General features: G+C 41.9%; 1 protein-coding gene across 1 annotated transcript in view; it reads right to left on the reverse strand.

Annotated features, from left to right (window-relative positions):
- Positions 1-207: 207 nt before the first annotated feature.
- Positions 208-19,899, reverse strand: part of PGM1 (phosphoglucomutase 1) — a 65,002-nt gene continuing 45,310 nt past the window's right edge. The window contains exons 8-11 of the mRNA XM_023210373.2: positions 11,723-11,858; positions 8,539-8,722; positions 5,934-6,068; positions 208-866 (exon numbers count right to left, since the gene is read on the reverse strand). Coding sequence (XP_023066141.1) covers positions 777-866; positions 5,934-6,068; positions 8,539-8,722; positions 11,723-11,858 — 545 coding nt within the window. The 3' untranslated portion in view covers positions 208-776. The remainder of the gene's footprint in view (positions 867-5,933; positions 6,069-8,538; positions 8,723-11,722; positions 11,859-19,899) is intronic.

A 19,899-nucleotide genomic window follows, 5' to 3' on the forward strand; every position in this document is an offset into this window, starting at 1 on the left:
TTATGTTACTTTTTAGAATATTCAGGACAATAAAAAAAATTACAATTCTTGAGTCTAAGGATTTGCAACCTAGCCCAGAGACTATTTCATTTTCTGGCTAGGACACGAAAACAAAATACAATACTCCCTTCCTTCTAAAAAAAAAATCGTTTTTCCTCCTAAAATCAAAAAAGTACTTTGCAGTTAAGAAAAAAAGACGACAAGCAATTGTAGCTTATTTTCCTTTATTATCCCAAAATATCTGTGCTAATGGGACAATGTCGCAAAACAAGGCAGAAATCTGTAGCCAAGTACGTCTCACTCAGAGGAAAGAACTGATTGGACAGAAGGCACCAGAAATTGCATTTTGTTGGGTTACATGTAAACAGGAAATGGGGGGAAAGATTCACGAAAGAGAAAGGAACTTGCACTGTCATTTCATTGCCACATCCTGAGGATGAAGAATGGCCTTGCTCGCTGCTGATGCTCCATCTGCACCTTACATTGTAGTGTAAACTGCACCTGATGCTAAGGAGACAAATACCCACACAGCAGCTATGCAGAAGGGTATGAAAAGGAATTGAGATTGATCTAAGCCCGCAGGTCCTCTTTCCCTCATAGCTCCCAAGGGCATCTTGTTTGGCAGTGCCTTGCAAATGACCTGCTCGTCAACTGATTAGTGGAAAAGTCAAATCCTAAAAAGCTCGGTGAATACATTTTGCTTCTGTCATGCTCTTCAATCAGATGACTTGGATGGGTCCGGGGGTGGAGGGGCGTACCACATCTGGCCTGTCTTCTTAGGTGATGACGGTGGGTGCACTGCGTCCCGTCCTCTCCTGCAGCTGGGACACTTTGAGAGCAATGGAAATAAGGGGGGCCAACATGACCTGAGGAAGACATAGAGAGAAGCTTTTCCATCACTTCCTCTAAACACAGATGCTTAGCTCCAAAAGCATAGGTCTGACTGCCCACTTCCAGGTCTCCAAGGCTCCTCAAACTCCAGAAGTCCAAAAACAAACACATGTTATATCACTCAATACCTAGTTCCAGCAGTTTCTATTTCAGTGGATCAACACCACTGTCTTTCATGTAAAGTGAACAAGTAGGAGTTGCTCCTGACATCTTCCTCTGCATTTTCCCCATGCCCAGTCCATGAGCAGGCCTAAGTGACTTTTCTCCGCTAAATCTATCTCCACGGCCCCCTTTTCTCTCCACTCTCCAGCTGTAACTCTTGCTAAGTCAATATCCTCTCTCTTACCTGGAGCAGTGAGTGCCTCCACATCCACTTGTGCATCTTCCAATTTCTTTCCCACATTGTACCCAATGGGATTGATATGGTTTGGTTCTGTGTCCCTACTCAAATCTCATCTTGTAGCTCCCATAATTCCCAAGTGTTGTGGGACAGACCCAGTGGGAGATGATTGAATCATGGGGGTGGGTCTTCTCTGTGCTGTTCTCATGCTAGTGAAAGGGTCTCATGAAATCTAATGGTTTTAAAAACAGGAGTTTCCCTGCACAATTTCTCTCTTTTGCCTGCTGCCATTCATGCAAGACATGACTTGTTCCTTCTTGCCTTCCACCATGATTGTGAGGCTTCCCCAGCCACGTGAACTGTAAGTCCAATTAAACCTCTTTCTTTTGTAAATTGCCCAGTCTCGGGTATGTCGTTATCAGCAGTGTGAAAACAGACCTACACAGGAATCTTTTTTTTTTTTTTGAGACGGAGTTTTGCTCTTGTTGTTCAGGCTGGAGTGCAATGGTGCAATCTTGGCTCACCGCGATCTCCGCCTTCCAGGTTCAAGAGATTCTCCTGCCTCAGCGTCTCTAGTAACTGGGATTACAGGCATGAGCCACCATGCCTGGCTAATTTTGTATTTTTAGTAGAGATGGGGTGTCTCCATGTTGGTCAGGCTGGTCTTGAACTCGCGACCTCAGGTGATCTGCTGCCTCCCAAAGTGCTGGGATTACAGGCGTGAGCCACCGTGCTCAGCCTAATACAGGAATCTTTAAAAATGCAACAACCCCTCCCCACATCTACTTCTTGCTTAAAGGAAAAAACAAAAAAAAAGACTTGTGTTGCTTAAGTAAACAAATGCTTTCAATATTAAAAAAAAAAAAAAAAAAAACGATTAATCTAGTTGAACTGCCCATTTTACAGATGAGAAAATTGATACCCAAAGAGATGAAGTAATTTGACTAAATGACTCAATAGCAGAGCTAGGAGTAGTACATTTTCTACTGCTGATTGCTACTTTTTCTTGTCTAAATCTCCACCAATTCATTATACCTGGATGAGGAGAATCAGCTCCACCTGCTGAAACTGCCACGTGCCATTCCCCTTAGGGCTTGGGCAGTCCCCACAAAGTGTTGATGGCCTAGCAGCTGCAGAATAAGGGAAGGCAGCTTCCCGGCTAGATGGTGATACACCTGGGCATTGTGGGATCCTCACACTATTCACTGCCATCCCACCTCCCGAGGACTGTGGTTCAGAGGAAACAAATTTCATTCATTCTTTGAATCTACCATGTGCCAAGCATTTATCTTGATGATCAAAAGACAAGTAAACACAATTTCCTTTTTCCTTTTCTCTTGTGCTATTAAGTGTCTATAATGCAGACCCCATTGCCTTTGGTTGAAGTTTTAGGGATGCCTACAACACAACAGGGTACTAGTGATGACTGAAACTGGGGCCTGGCCACTGGAAAAAATGTAAAAGTGAAGCATTCTCTCATCTCCTGCTTTATGTAATAAAAGCAACTATACTACTCATGGAGGTACCTACAGTGGTCAAATTCAGACACAGGAAGGAGAAAGGTGATACCAGGGATTGAGAAAAGGGAGAAGTGGGGAGGTGCTGTTCAATGGGTATAGAGTTTTAGTTTTGGGGAAAAAAAGTTTTAGAGATACGTTGGACAACAATATGAATATGTACAACATTACTAAACTCTATACTTAAAAGTGGCTATAATAGCAAATTTTATGTTATGCTTAAAATTAGACTAAAATAACTATGAGAGCTGCTTATTCTGAAAAGTTAATGGTATATGCCAGCCACAGTGTTTAAACATTTTGCATTTATTATCTCCTTAAATCCCAGTAACAACTGGATGAAGTAGGTATTACTCTGCCATTTGACAGACAAGGAAACCAAGACTCATAACATTGTAACGACTTACCCAGGGACACACAGTTATTAAGTGGCAGGAATAGAATTTAAAACAAGAGCTCTCTAACCCCAAAACCTTTGCCCAAAACCACTTTGCCAGGGGTTTCCAAATGAGTTTCACAGGATTTTAATTAGGTGTTAGAAGAAAAAAGGCTTTGTGGAAAAATAAGCATGGCAAATGCTATTTATTTTATTTTACTTTCAATTTTTTAATAAAAACTGTTTATGTTTCAGGTATATAATATGATGTCTTGATATACAAATACATGTGAACTGATTACTAGAGTCAAGTCAACTAACATATCAATCTTGTCACCTACTTACGTTTTTTGCTGTGGTGGTGCTAGTGAGAACAATTAAGATCTACTCTCCTAGTACATTTCAAGTGTTATTCATTATAGCCATCAGGTTGTACATTCCATCTCTAGAACTGCTTCATCCTACAAAACTGAAATTTTGTACCCTTTGGACCAACATCTCTCCATTTTCCCCATCCACTAGCCCCTAGTAAGCCCCTTTCTACTCTGTTTCTATGAGTTTCACTTTTTTTAGATCCCACATACTAGTGAAATCATGCAGTATTTGCCTTCCTGTGTCTGGCTTATTTCACTTAGTGTAATGTCCTCCAGGTTCATCCATGTTGTTGCAAATGGCAAGATTGGCAAGACTTTGGTTTTTGTTGTTTTAAGGCAGAATAGTTTTCCACTGTGGTATAAACACACACACACACACACACATATATCTCTCTCACAATTTCTTCATCCATCTGTAGATGTGCACTTAGGTGGTTCTATATCTTGACTATTGTGAATAATATTGAATGAACAAGAGAGAACAGATATCTCTTTGACATATTTATTTCAGTTCCTCTGAATATATATCCAGAAGAGGGATACTGGATCATATATTAGTACTAAAAAATTTTTAACTTTTTGAGGAACCTCCATACTTTTGGTTATTCCAAAATAGCTCTACCAACTTACATTCCCGCCAACAGCGTCTGAGGGTTCCCTTTTCTCCACATCCTTGCCAACACTTGTTATCTTTTCTCTTCTTGAGAATGGCCATCCTAACAGGTGTGAGGTGACAGCTCACTGTGGTTTTGATTTTCATTTTCCTGACGATTAGTGATGTGGACCACCTGTTGGCCATTTGTATGTTTTCTTTGGAGAAATGTCCTTCAGCAAATGCTAGTAAACAGTTACCTTTACTGCAAGTCTTCTTGGCACCCTCTTTTTTTCTTTCCTTTTCTTAGAGATGGGGTCTTGCTATGTCACCAGGCTGAAGTGCAGTGGCTATTCACAGGTGCGATCCCACTACTCATCAGCATGGGAGTTTTGACCTGCTCTGTTTCCAACTTGGGCCTGTTTGACCCTCCTTATGCAACCTGGTGGTTCCTCTCTCCCGGGAGGCCACCATATTGATGCCAAACTTAGTGTGGACACCCTACAGGCATAGCACACTATAGCCCAGAACTCCTACGCTCAAGTGATCCTCCTGCCTCAGCTTCCTGAGTAGCTGGGACCACAGGTGTAGGCCACCATGTCCGAATTCTTGGAGACTTTATGGTGCATTGTATGCTGTGAATCACTGAGAAGGGGCTAACGTATCACAACACTTCCCCAACTTTCTTCTAGCTATGGAGCTCTGGTTGAGATGAGGATTATGAAAAACACTTAAACTCTCTCCTGCACTTCACTGCTTCCCCTTGGCTCCCCCATTTTTGGGGGTTGTCCTTCAAGTTCACTGTCCCACCCTTTGCTCCCAGAGTCCCTCCTTACTCTGATATACTTCTGAAGACTTTTGGGGGAATGGCTGAGGAACCCAGCTCACTAGGCTGCAGGTCTGCAGACTGTTCTGTGAAGACACATGAAACTATGCCTCTCCCTGTCCCCATCAAATCTAAGAACCAGTGTGTGTTCTGCCCAAGCAGGTGATCAGACCAAACAAAGCAACAACAGGCTAGTGACAGAGCAGAACACCAGATGAGGGCTGACTTAAAGATCAATTATCCTGGGTTGGGTGTAGTGGTTCACACATATAATCCCAGCACTTTGGGAGGCTGAGGTAGGAGGATTACTTGAGGCTACGAATTCAAGACCAGCCTAGGCAATGTATAAGACCTCCATCCTACAAAAAAAAAAAAAAAAAAAAAAAAAAAAGAGCAGAGCATGGTGGCATGTGCTTGTAATCCTAGCTACTCAGGTGGCTGAGGTGGGAGGATTGTTTGAGCCCAGAAGGTGGAAGTTGCAGTGAGCTGAGATTGTGCCACTGCACTCCAGCCTGGGGAACAGAGTGAGACTCTGTCTCAAAAAAAAAAAAAAAAAAAAGAGACTAGTTATCCTTCTAGACATGTAAACCTATGAACTGTTGCTTAACTTTCCTGCGCCTCAGTTTCCTTATTGGTATATTTTCATAATGGGCTTACAACAGAGCTTGGCAAACCATAAATGCTCAGAAAATTGTTTATTTTTATTATTTATTTATTTTATTTTATTTTTTTGATACAAGGTCTTGGTCTTGCTCAGGCTGGAGTGCAGTGGTGTGATCTCAGCTCACTGCAGGCTTGACCTCCTGGGCTCAGGTGATCCTCCTACCTCAGCCTCCCTATTTTTATTATTATAAATTATTATCTATAATGTTATGGACATGGAGAAAGAAACATGGAGGAAAGTGAGCACAGCGGGTACCTTGTTGAGTCATTTGAGAAGTGGGCATTGAAACACAGGCTCAAACCATCATTCCCTTGAACAGAATGAACTAACCAGGGTACAGGGCTGGGCATTACCTGGGGGTCCTGGTTAATCTTGGCAACATCCTTCTCATAGCTATCAATGTACAGCCGAATGGTGGCCCCTGCACTCCCAGTGCCGCTCAGTCGGAAGATGATTCGAGAACCATCTGTGAAAATGAGCCGTAAGCCCTGGAAAATATAAGCAGAGATTTTTTTTTTCCCCATATGCTGGGAGACTGAAGGCTGGCAAATTATGAGGGGTCTATTTGGGGAGGTAATTTCATCCATACTTGATCAACTGGAGGGTTAAATCTGTGATAAATGGCAGTAGCTGCACCTCGTAAGCCTGCCTTCTGTCACCCTCTCTGCATCCAGCTGATGGGGGCTTAGCTATGGGGGGGAAGCATTTCCAGGGTCAGGGGAGACCTGACCTCAGTGATGCTGGGTGAGGTGAGGGCTTCCCTCCTCTCCCTACTTCCCTGTGATTTATGGACTAACCATTCCAGTTTGAAGCTTAATAATGAAGCACATAAAGCTGCTAGATGCAGAAATTCAACCCTCAGATCAAGAAGGAAACATGGACCAAAGGAGCTGAAACCAGAGCAGAAGAGGTCTCAGGCAGATAAGGGGAAGGACTCTTACAAACCACTAGCAAAGGTCCTCAAAAGAGAACAGGAAGCCAGAGGTCCCAAATGGCAGAGACTGGCTATTCCCAACCTAACAAGCAGGAGCCAGTGGCCAATCTCCTGCTGATCCCTGATGACTCAAAGCGAGGTCCGTGTGCAGTGCCAAGCCCATCCTTCTCTCTGCTCCCCTCCTTTTTTCTCCCCAGCGGTATCTCTGGACATCAATTATCTTCTCACTTGGGGAAAAAAGTGTGGGATCTCTGGGGCAGATATTTCCCAGCCTAAGGGAAGAAGGCTGGGCCAGACAGTTGCCTGAGGACTCTTCAGTCTTTATGAGTCTATCCATCCTCCGTAAAAAGGAGAACCTTGCATAACGCCAAAGACTGACCAGAAAGACACTGCTCCTCACCTGCTGTTCGTCACCAATCCCCACCTGGTGTTTAATGGTGCTATTCATTAGCACTGATTAGTGAAGACAGCGGAAGAAATACACAGAGGACATGCTGCAGTTAGTCACCACGGGAAGGACACGGTCCATTTTCACTAACCATTTCTTGCTTTGTAGAAACACACCAAGGTTGGTCTCCTTTCCCCACAGCTTCAACTTGAAGACTCTAAAATTCTTTTCACTAAATTGCAGATGTTCTATCTACATATGTTGGACCATATTTTTCCCTTCTATGTGGTTTCACATCTAAATGCTTGGGTTTTCTGCCACAGAAAGTGTGGCAGCTGCTTTCTTTACGGCACAGAGAGCAGCCCTCGAGCTTAGGCCACTGACTCCCATACACACCTTTGCACTTCTCCTCCCTCTGGGCAGATGCCAGAGGCACTGCAGGGCTGGCATTTACTTTTCCTGGATTTCCCTCTGTCTCTGAAGGTTTAATTACACAAACTTCTGTCCCACTCTGCCATCCCTCAGCTCCACTCTCTCCTTTTCTACATCCCTTTCTTCCTCAACCACAGGTCTCTCTTCTAATTATCTCAGGCATAATTTACAATCATCCAAACTGGACCCAAAGTTCTCAAAGATGGCAAACAAGCACAAGGATGAGAAACCACTTGTGCTAAAAGTTGAGGAGGGGAGACTCCAGGCACTGAGGGTCGCTGTGGCCCATCCATCCATTCACTGCCTACTCCCCAGAGGGAAGCTTCCAGTAAATCCCACAGCCCGGCCCTTCCAAACCCTATGCGATGCCTTGAGAAGGACTAGGCGAAAAATCTGGGTCTATTGGAAAAAAGTAAATGGGGAGGTTGTAACAGAATCTTCATCCCCCTCTTTATTCTATTATGAATTACGAGAGATGAGTCTACTCTGTGACAAAAACAGGCAACAAAAGCAGAGGTGAGAGAACCCTGGGCATGAGAAGCTGGGAGAAAGCCTGACCCAGCCTGCAGCCTAGGGTACCTGGCATGCAGTAAGGGAAGCACTAACAGTCCTGTCCACATCTAGAGATGCTCCAGGTCCTAAACTGTGGCGTCTTGCCAGGTACTGACTGCTGTGTCAGGTGGGGTGCCAGTCATGTGTTGCGAATGATGATGCAACATTTCTAAGTCTGGGAATGCCTCATCTATTTTTCTCTTCTTTAGAAATTAGAACATATGAGAGAAATGTATAAGGATAATGCCACTTACATGCTGTCACTCTGCTATAATCTGCTGACAGAAAAGAGAGGAGTTGATATTCCCACAGTTCCCCCTCTTTCTTAGATTCTGGGGCTCCTTTTTGCATGTACAATGGACACATCGTCTTGCATATAATTCCAGAGGGTGCAAAAATCCCTCTGGAATTCAGGTTAAGGATCCCAGAATGAGGGTACCGGACAGTGCACAGAACCAGGGCATAAACCACTGTCCCGAGTGCATGTGAGAGTCACGTGGGATAGCAGAAAACCAGGTAAGAACAGCTACCCTAGAAAAACACGGCAGCAAAAGAAAAATGGCCAACAAGAACTTTTTCATTTTTGCCTTGAGATGTCAGAGATGAAGCTCTGGGGAGAGTGTCCCCCACTTACACACAGGTCTGTTTCTACCTGATTTCTTGAAATGCTTCCATCCACTGGGTCGCTGTATTCAAAGTTATCGGCCTTCTCCACAGTGTAAACTTTGTCATTTGCTGAGAACTGCTTCCCCACAAAGGAGCGATCAAACATCAGGGCCTCCAAGTCCTTCATCATTTTGTTTGCACCCTCAGCTTCCACCTCCTCGTAATCATACCTGGAAGAAGGCACGAAGTTGAGACCCATGGGCTGACTGCAGATCACACCAAGGCCTATCAGTCAGCACTTTCTTCATCATTTGTTTGGCCCTCCCCCAAAACTATCTAACTTCAGAGGAAGCTGGCAAAAAAAAAAAAAAAAAAATACAGGCCTGTCAGCCACTGGGGATGGAACAGGCCAGGGATGAAAGGAGGGGTTTGGAGGATTTCAGGGAAGGGTTACGAGCTTCTGAATAAGCAGAAAACACCCATCTTGGCATTTCTACACAATAAAGCTCTAAGATGTTTCAAAGGCTTTTGAAAGATGCTATCTAACATTTAATCACCACATCCTGAGGACGTAAAATGAAAAGCAATGTTATCTCTGGAGAACTCCCTTGAAAGGAGCAAGTGACTCAGGCACTTCTCCAAGCTCCCTGGGCTTCTCCAGGGTGAATGCAGGGCCTGCTCCCAGCCTGAGACCTGCCTGAGGCTGCTGAGACTTTTACTAAGGAGAGTTCCAGCTCTACAGGAGTTTCCTAAAGCAGGGCCAAGTTTTCACGGACCAGATGAAGACGCCAAACACTGACTCTTTATACCTAAAATGCCTCTTTTTTTTTTAAATTTAATTTTATTAAGATACATGTGCAGAACGTGCAGGTTTGTTATATAGGTAAACATGTGCCATGGTGGTTTGCTGCACCTATCACCTAGGTATCAAGTCCCAAATGCGTTAGCTGTTTATCCTGATGCTCTCCCAACGTTTTTGTTTTTAGTTTTGTTTTATTTTAAGTTCCGCCTCCTTCCTTTCAGTGGGAGTGGATTTTGGTCCAAGGTCCTTTAGGTTCACCCTGACAGAGGAGGCCCAGTGTGGATGAAAAAGGGCCAAGGAAAAACGTGCATCACAAATGAAATTCTGTGAAGATGAGTTTTCCTTCAAGAATTCTTTTTGACTTCTTTCTTATGATGTTAAAGACTTGTACAGGTGGCTTTTCTTGACCTAGTGGCATATACCCTCTTGAGAGAGTTATTTTTTAGAAGCTCAAGATAGCAGAGTCTATATTTATTTGTAATCGTGAAATAGATACGATATATGCAAGATGACACCTCTGAGACATGAGAAATGCTAGGGAATTAAGGCCAGCCTATTCTGGCTCCAGGATTCTATGAATCAAGGGCCAAACAGTCCTCTTAATCTGAAAGTCAGCTCTTTCCCCCAGTTAACATGATAAACAAGAAATTACAACCAGGTGTTTGTGCTTTACATTTTTGACCTCTAGGTGTTCCAGAGAAATGTTTTCTAAACCCTAGGCACAGAGGGGTGGAATAGAAAGAGTCTGGGTTTTGCAATCAGACAGATGAGCTATGAATTCAGCCTCTATTGGCTACTGTGTGACTACAGGGCCAGTTGCCCTCTCAGAATCTCAGCTACCTTATCAATAACTGTTTTGAGGCTAAAGTGAGACAATGCATGCAAAAGTGCCTAGCACTTTTGTTCAGTAAGTGGAAAGTATAATGGAGTTTTAACTAATCATAAATGCAGGTACTAAGGACTTGATTTGTAATCCTTGGTTAGCAGTTAATTTGATAATTAATAAAAATATGTTAAAATCGTTTTTATATGGAGGTTTGTGACTAATTCAAGGGTGTGACCCTTTCTCTGAACCACCCCTCCTAACCTTATTCTACTCTGGCTATTGTTCACCTATTAACTCATTCATTTATCTATTCAAAACATATTTATGCAGTCTCTACTATAATTTGGGTGCTTAGGGCACAAAAACAGACATGGCCCTATTTTTATGATACTCTAGATTCTAGAGAGTTCATGACTGCTGTTCTGAATGACCAGGTTTTTCCATCTGTTATAAAGTAGAGATTTTTTTGCCTTGGTTCCCAGGGCTACTGTGTGGTGTAAGGTAGTTATTACTTATTCCTTCCACAAAAGAATAACGTGAGAAAGAAAGAGATCAATGGACTCGTCCAAAGTTAATAAAAGAATTCTGATTAAGGAGCTTAATTTACTTAGTTGAATTCTTTCTTGGCTATCCAGAGATCATGGACTATAAAATCTGGGATATATTTTTTAAATTGTCTAGTCTAACTCACCCATTTTGTAGAACAGGCAACTGAGATCCAGAGAAATTATACCTATTCATTTCTTATACTTAAACAATTCATCTAATATCCTTTTTATCATATTTTCTTTCTATAATTGGAACAGTGAGGTCCAGAAAAAGTCTTAGATTTTTACACTAACTGGGGGAAAGGCAAATTGGAATTAGTGAAAAGTACTACTGTCAAAAAATTTTTGAATGCTTTTTAAAAATAGAAGTATGCATGATAAAGAATAATTACTAAGTATTCTAAGTATTTTGTTCACTGCTGAATTCCATGTACCTGATGGAAATCGAGTATACAGTCAATATCTGTTGAATAAATGAAAGAAATATTGACAAGCATATAGCCCCTGGGGACCTATTTCACAAGGCAGAAAAGTTGATGTGGACTAAGCATCACTGTTTCTATAATTTATGAAAAAAAGTTTCTAGGCTTCCAGTACCCCAGAGTTTACAAAACATTTTCAGCCTCATTATTCATTTAATTCTTTCAACAGTTGGACTGTTATTCCCATTTCTGCAGATGACAAAACTGAGCACAGAGAAAAGCTAAATGGTTCCCCAGTCTAGTAAGGGGAAGAAATAAAATTCTAATCCATTTCTCTGAATCCAAATCCAATGTTATGATCATGTCCACCCAATGGGCACATTTAAAATGCTTATAAAGCATTTAATCTTTTGATTATGTTAGCTACATTTTTAAAGCCTCACTCTTTATGGCTGACATAAAAATTGACTTCATTTCATCCCTGACCAAATTATTTTTAAAATCTCCAATTGTGAGAGGCTGGATGAATTAGGTTTTACTATCACTTAAGACAGGAGAGGCTGTGGATGCGTGAGAATTCTCTCTGCCCACTTCCCCACTTTACCTTGTACCCCAGCTGGGCTGTGGCTCACCTGGTGAAGAAATTCCGGCCATACTTTTGCCAATGATCTTTGAGAATGTCCTCCACGCTCTGCTTGCGGGTGGCTAGGATGGAGAGCCAGGCAAGGACAGCCCACAGTCCATCTTTCTCACGGATGTGGTCAGAACCTGGCAGGGGGAGAGCAAGCTGCTGTGAGAAACGTGCTTTCTCCCAGTACCTGAGAAGGTACTTGATACGGTTTGGCTCTGCATCCCCACCCATATCTCATGTTGAGGGAGGGACTTGGTGGGAAGTGATTGGATCATGGGGGGCAAAGCTCCCTCTTGCTGTTCTCATGATAGTAAGTGAATTCTCATGAGATCTGATTGTTTAAAAGTGTATAGCACTTCCCTCTTCACTCTCTCTCTCCTGCAGCCATGTGAAGAAGGTGCCGGCTGCCTCTTCACTGTTCTGCCATGATTATACATTTCCTGAGGCCTCCCAGCCATGGTTCCTGTACAGCCTGCAGAACTATGAGTTAATTAAACCTCTTTTCTTCATAAATTACCCAGTCTCAGGTAGTTCTTTATAGCAGTGTGAGAACAGATTAATACAGGACTCAACAGTAGGTGTGCAGACCCCACTAACGGAATCACACAGCCTGACTGAGGACTTGGGTACACAGGAGGAGTCACATATTAAGTAGGCAACATGATACTGAAAAGAAATTGATGCTTCCCAAAGTGATTTAGAAATTTAAGGCAAATGTCAATAAAAATGTCAGTGAGATAATTAGGTAGAATTTGATATATCAGTTATAAAGTATTAATGTGAAGGAAAAACACAGTAGATCTTAAATGAACAAACAGCAAAAGAACATGACCATTATAAAATTTCAATAATTCAAATAGTCTGGAAGCTTAACAGAACAAAAGAGCGTATCTGGAAAGAGATCCAAGCACATATGAGGCTTGAGTATATGACAAAGGTCTCACTTCGAGGCTGTGGGAAAACAGTGGATTACTTTTTAAATGGTGTTTGGATAACTGGATAAATAGCTTTAACAAATTGTTTTCTTGGCCGGGCGCAGTGGCTCACGCCTGTAATCCCAGCACTTTGGGGAGCCGAGGCAGGCGGATCACGAGGTCAGAAGATCGAGGCCATCCTGGCTAAAACTGTGAAACTGCCACCCCTCCGTCTCTACTGAAAAATACAAAAAATTAGCCGGGTGCGGTGGTGGGCGCCTGTAGTTCCAGCTACTTGGGAGGCTGAGGCAGGAGAATGCCGTGAACCCGGGAGGCGGAGCTTGCAGTGAGCCGAGATCACGCCACTGCACTCCAGCCTGGGCGACAGAGCGAGACTCCATCTCAAAAAAAAAAAAAAAAAAAAATTGTTTTCTTCCCTATAAAACACCGTAACAAAAATAATTCCAGTTGAACTAATAATTTGAATGTGAAACTTGAAAGCTTTTAAATACTAGTATATATTATATTAATATACAGTATTTTTATATATTTATATATAAATCTTAGGGGTGATAAATAATGTAAATTCAGTATTCATAAAAGAAAACATTGATGTATTTATCCACTTAAAAATTAGCATTTCTATACTGTAAAACTACTATGGACAAAATTAAAAGCCCATTGACAAACTTTAAAAAATTAAAGAGATCTGGTTGTTTAAAAGTGGATAGCACTTAAGGTAGATGTTCAATACTATATATATATACTTTTATTTGTTGAGATGGAGTTTCGCTCTTTCGCCCAGGCTGGAGTGAAGTGGCATGATCTCGGCTCACTGCAACCTCCACCCCCCGGGCTCAAGCGATTCTCCTGCCTCAGTCTCCCGAATAGCTGGGATTATAGGTGCCCACCACCACGCTCGGCTAATTTTTGTATTTTTAGTAGAGACAGGGTTTCACCATGTTGGCCAGGCTGATCTTGAACTCCTGATCTCAGGTGATCCATCCGCCTCGGCCTCCCAAAGTGCTAGGATTACAGGTGTGGGCCACTGTGCCTGGCCACATTCGATATATTTTAAGGCAGATGTTTAATACATTCAATATAGAAAAAATTCTTATGTATGGATAAGAAAAAAGAATTTCAATAGAAAAACAGGCCAAGGATATAAATAGGCGATGTGCCAAACAGTACACACACACACACACCTCCCCCAACCAATTAGCATAATAAAAAACTGGTGTTACTTTTAAGAAGAAAAATTAAAGTTAAAACCACAATGAGAAACTGCTACTTGCTTGACAAAAGGTATAAAAATCTGCAAGTGTAAAAATCCAAACAGCCAGTGCCAGGAGGATAAAAGGGAAACAGGATTCCACCATAGAACTGGTGGCAGTGGACACTACTGGCACAATCCTTCTGGACAGCAATTTGGCAAAAAAGTATCAAAGCCTTAAAACTGGACCTACTCATGGATCCAGCAATTCCAACTCTAAGACACTGTTCTTTAACCATTAAGGTTTGGTTAAACAAACTCTGATACATTTGTCTCCTGCTAAGGTCCTTGCTAAAATCTTTAACAAAATTTTAAAATGGGCTTCTCTGGTTGTGCTTATATGTATGGACACCCTTTTCCAAGAGCCTGATATGGAACACAACTCTCATTTTTTTGCCTTTAAACTCCTTACTCTGAAAGAAAGCAGTCTACATGGAGCCTTATTTTCTGATTTCTAAATAGAACTGTATACAACTGCTCTATAATCATGCTTTAACATTATTTTATGTTGAATTCTTTATGTGCTTGCCCTACTGCACTTCCCACTGGGTCTTATTCTTCTTGGAATTGTCAGAGTATCTAGCACCATGCTGGGTATGCAGGAGGCACGTGGTAAGTGTTTTTCCTTCCTGTCTTCATCTTTTCAGACCCAGCTCAAATGTCCTCTCTTTTTTAAGACTAGCTCCCAACTTCCCTAGGCAGTCATGAGCTCCCTTCTCTTTCTTCTCCTATAGCAACCTGCACAAAACATCTGGGGTGACATCAGCCTCCTTGAGTCTCAACCATCTGTTTGTGGGCCTTTCTCCCCACTAACTGTGTGCTTCTTAGGGGCACCTCTTATTTATCCTTGTAATTAAGTCTGGTGACTAGCATAGCACAAGGAATACGGTAAATAACTAATTACGAAAGACTGCATGAATGAATCAACCAATCAATTTATTCCAACACTTTACTTTCTCTTTCTATTTTTGGTTCTTAAAAAATATGACTTTTTCTTTCAAAAGACTTTTCTCTTCAATGGGATACTACTTTTAGAAGTTAACTGTCCTCAAAACCTGGATGCCGGCAAAACTGGAGGGAGTAGGCAATATTTTTAGTGCTTTATATAACATATTTTTAAAATGTTTACCTAATTTTACTATCTTTAGATTTTTATTTGCCTTTACTGCTATTTTAAGGAGCAAAAAGCTCTCTGGCTCTTAGGGCTTTTGCAAATGATACGTTTTGGCAACAGTTCATCCTGAGAAGCAAGATTCTGGCAGCTTCCCCAATATATTGGGAATTCATGACAGCAGTATACCAGCTTGGAATTATTTGTCTGTGCTCCACTGGGTTTTTTTCTTCCTTCTTTTATTATTTTTTTCCTTAATTTTTTTTCTTTTTTCTCTTTTGGCTAGACTGAAAGTATAGAAGGCAGTGTTCCTTTGTGCTTTTCCTGACCTAAGTAAGGAATTTGATTTTTTTCTTTTATGTGGAAATGAAAATAAAATATAAAAGTCTTACCCAACTCTGGCCAAGTTACTTGGAGATAACTAAATCATATACCTAATATTATAAACACAATACCTGCCCTGGGTAACATAAACAAATATCCGATTCCAACTGTATAATTCTCAGCCTCTTTGGATATTCTGGTTCATCACTAATCACCATGGATGTATCAAAAACTCCAGGTAATTCTATTAATACTCAGGAAGGTGGAGCAAATTTCATTTTCTTCAGGGTTCTGATGAATGACGCCAAGTTTCCAGTGGAAAACACCAATGGTGCATGTACGTGTTTCTAAAGCTATTCTTTTGGCGGTCATGGCTCAGTAGATAAAGCTTGATACTTAAGAATCAGAAAACATGAATTTGAGGCTCTGTTACTTGTAAGCTACTTGAATTTGGACTAATCACTTACATTTTCTAAGCCTCAGTTTCTTCAACTGCAAAACAGAAATAATGCTAACTTCTATCTCATAACTTCTCTCTCATAGTGAGAAATTACTATGAAAAAGCAAGTAGAAATATTTTATAAACTGTGAGGTGTGATGTAACTACTAGATACTGTTTTGAATAAAGGGAAAAATAAAAGGCTTTTATGGAAAATTATTACATTTTCCACTGACTTTATTATGCTTTTAAAAATAATGCTCCTTGATTATACGTATTGGAGAAGAAAATGGAAGAATATAACCTAATATGCTCTTTCCTCTGGGCACTGGGATTACAGTGTTTTTTCCCTCCTTCCTTATTTTTTCATAATGAACATAAATTACTTGTTTCATTATGTTTTAAGTTTTAGAAAGAAAACGAAGCCGAGCTCATTTAACTGTGAGAAAGGGAAAACACCGTAGGCAAGGACTGCTAGTCCCAGCTAGCACAAAAGACAGTGGTGGGTTTTGCACCAGATCTCTTCACCCTTGCTCCGCTCAGGGACAGGAATTCTACCCTTCCAGCATCTTCAAACACCTGTCACTTTACTTCAGCCTAATCAGCACCTTGTGATAAGCACAAATTCGGCTCAGTCAGGGCACATCCTGGGTCTCAGCCAAGAAAAATGTCAACCATTCCTGAGGGAGCCAAGAGCTAACAGTTTAGGGATTGGGTTACAGTTACCACTCTGGGCATCTCAGGAGCTTTCCAGCCCCTGCCAGGTGACAGGCCTGAGGATGGGGACATGACAGCTGAAAAACAGCTGCATGGAGTTCTCTGAAAGTACCAGTGTCTGTCTGTCTCTTTCTTTTTCTGTCAATTTCTCTCTCTCCTCCAGCCCTCTGAACATAGAGTTCTCACTGCCTGGAAAGCCCATCCCAGATACACCTACTAGCCTGGCTAACATGTTCCGCAATTACTTTCAACTTCAGTCTTATCCAGGATGCACTCCCCATGCCCTCTGTGCTTAAACCACCCCCTGTGATCACGCCCCACCCTAGACTATGAGTTGTCCTTCCCCAACAGGAGTTGGCCCAAAGTCAGTTGTTAAGACAGTCTGCCCAAAGAATGGCCGGGACCCAGCTGACTGACTGGGAGGTTCAGCTGACCTGCTGTGTCTACAGTCCTGTCCTCCTGGCCTTCCACTGCACAAACAACTTCACTTGGAAAGAAAGCCTTTTCTATACCACTCCAGCTCCCAGGAGGCTGTCCCCAGGAACTGTCAGGCCTTCCACTTAGCAATGAGGCCTGACCTGCCTCATTACTGCCCCTGGAACTTGGTTTCCCTTCCATAAGGTGCCTTTGGAAGAAGATAGTAAGTGTCTGATAAGCAGAAACCGTGTCCTAACACAAACTTCACTTTACACTCAACAAATGTGAATCAGTGCCAGCGTGTACCAAGCACATAAGAAGATACCAAGATGCATAAGGTGTGTCTCTTGCCCTCACAGACATACAGGTGAGGGAGACAGGCAGATAACAGTTTAATTGAGTCAGTTATATTTAGTGTATAAGTCTAGTTCTACTGGGGTATTCTGTCTAGGCTATGTCCAGACATGGGGTGCTATAATCTTCCCCTGTGGGCTTTGCCTGCAGGGAAATGTACTCAGTAGCTATGCAAGTTAGAATGGGCAGAAAACCAGAAAGAAAATCTGATCTCCTACACCACAGAACCAAGTTAGGCACCCTGAGAATAAAGCTCCCGAAGTACCCCTGTACTTCACCTTCTGTTGCTTTGCACACTTGTCATTCATGGAGCCCTCTATGAGAAGGCCTTGTTCACCATGTGACCCAGAGTCTAACTCAGTATCCAGGATAAAGTCAAAGTTCAATAAATGTTTGAGGAATGAATCAATGCAAAATGTACAAACATGAAGGACTTTTCATAAGAAACTAAAATTAAAAGAAATTTGCAAAGCGGTAATGCCACATTTCTTCAAGTTACCACTCCTGTATGATGCATTAGCACTAGAACCTTTAAAGATAGGACAGGGAAAAAAATATTGCTAACCTCTAGACCTGACCGGATCATAACTTACATATCTCCAGTGATACCAAGTTCATCATCAACGTGGTTTCCCATCGATCTTTCCCAAGCCCCCTATTTTCCTGAGGAAGGGTTCAAATGCATCGCATTCTATACTATTCAGTGACTTCACTTTCAATGTCCCAACAATTCTAAGATGGATGGAACTCACAGTCTGCCCTCTGCCATTGTGTATAAACATGTACATAATCATCCACGGTTGGGAAGGAAAAACAGCTTTGTACCATGAGATCAACTAACAACAACAGGCTCAGCCTGTCTAGTTGTCCCCATTTATCCCTGGTGTTTGTAATGTTGGTCTCTGAAGAAGTGTCCTAGCTTCTGTGGTTACCATATCCAGGTGAGAAAGCTGCTGCTCCTCCAGCACAAACAGACTAATGTATACTTGGTAATGTTAGTAATACTGCAAGATTGTTCTTCAGACACTAGTGGTTTGTTTTACTCGGTGGGCCAGTCCTGAAGTTAGACTCCTTTGCACCTCTTTGCAAGCAAACTTCTTTTCTTTTGCAAAAGTGCATTTCTTCCCACAAAGACTTGGGGTTCCCAAGCCTGGACCGTGGGGTAGAAGTGGTGTTGAGTCATTTCAAAAATCCCAGACTACGCCAAGAGGTGAGGTGTGGATTCTCCATTGAGGTGGGTGGTTAAGCCGGAAAGCACTGACCAGTCACTATGATTCCAACATCATACAGGAATTTATATCAGATACCTTTTAAAGTTCTTTCTTTTCCAACAGCAGGAATCTGTTTGTTTAAATGGAAAGCGCCAAGTGAATAGTGTTCATGAACTCATTCAATAAGAGTTTATTGAGCACCTGTTCTATGTTGGGCTCTACGGGAGGCTCAAGGGACGCAATGCAGGATAAGACACATAAGATCTCTGTCCTCATGGCACATACAGTCTAGTGGAGCCAACAGACACTAATCAAATAATCATAAGTAATTGTAAAATCACAGCTGCAACAAATACAACAAAGAAGAGGTACATGGTGCCATAAAAGTCAATAATCAGGGGATTTGGCCCACCCTGAAAGGTCAAGGAAGCGTTTTTGAGAAATTTTCTCTGCTATTACCTGGAAAAATACAGAAATAAAGCACTCTGTGCTCAATTAAGCTATAGAATTCAAATGTTTCAAAGTTCATAGAGTCACTAATGTCTACCCTGAGAAACTATGAAAGAACTGTTGGAAACATTCACTAGCAAGGGACACGGTAGCTAAAAATTAACTCCTCTATAAGTAAGAAGATCAGGAGTTCAGTTAAGTAAGCCCAGCTGCACTCGGTCACAATAGTGGAGATCCATGGCTATGCAGCCTGGCTGTTTAAATGTTTATCTCAGAAATATTACACAACAATTTTCTTTTTTTCGAAGAGACAGAGAGAGAGAGAGAAAGAGCTTGTGATTATCCTCATGATAATGAAGTGCATTCTCTCTTTGGATATGAAATATACCAAGGAGAAGCTAAAACCATGATTGGTACTAGGTATTTGTTGAATGTGTTAATAAATGAGAACAAACTTTAACAATAATCTAAAGTCTAATACTTTGGTTCAAAGAAATCAATTCCACAAACATAGCATGAGAGACTTCCCTTGGCAAATAGTTCTAGGTAAAAACTGTAAGGGTTTAATTACCCACAACCTTACGCAGGCTAAACAGTATTATGCAACTTCCTAAAAACTAACCTAAAGGAAAGTTATGTCAAGAAAAATACAGCGCCCCAATCACTAGAAATAATCATCCCACCCTACTCTTCACTTGCCAGGCCAATCCTGGAAGATTTGGGCTCAGTTCTGGGCATCACCTTCCAAGAGTGGCACTGGTAAACTCAGAAGCGCCTAGAGGCTGGCGTTGAGTCTATAAACAATGTGAAATGAGGAATGACTAGAGGAAACAAAGATGGACAGCCTGAGGAAGGAAGGACCTGAGAGCTGCTTCTTGTATTTGAAGACCTGTCATGTACGAGGAGCAGCTTGTGCCATCCTGTCTTTAGGCCTCTTCCCTGCCGGTCAGCACCAGGGATTCCTGCTT

Source organism: Piliocolobus tephrosceles, chromosome 1, assembly GCF_002776525.5.
Source record: "Piliocolobus tephrosceles isolate RC106 chromosome 1, ASM277652v3, whole genome shotgun sequence".
In the NCBI taxonomy this organism is placed as follows: Eukaryota; Metazoa; Chordata; class Mammalia; order Primates; family Cercopithecidae; genus Piliocolobus; species Piliocolobus tephrosceles.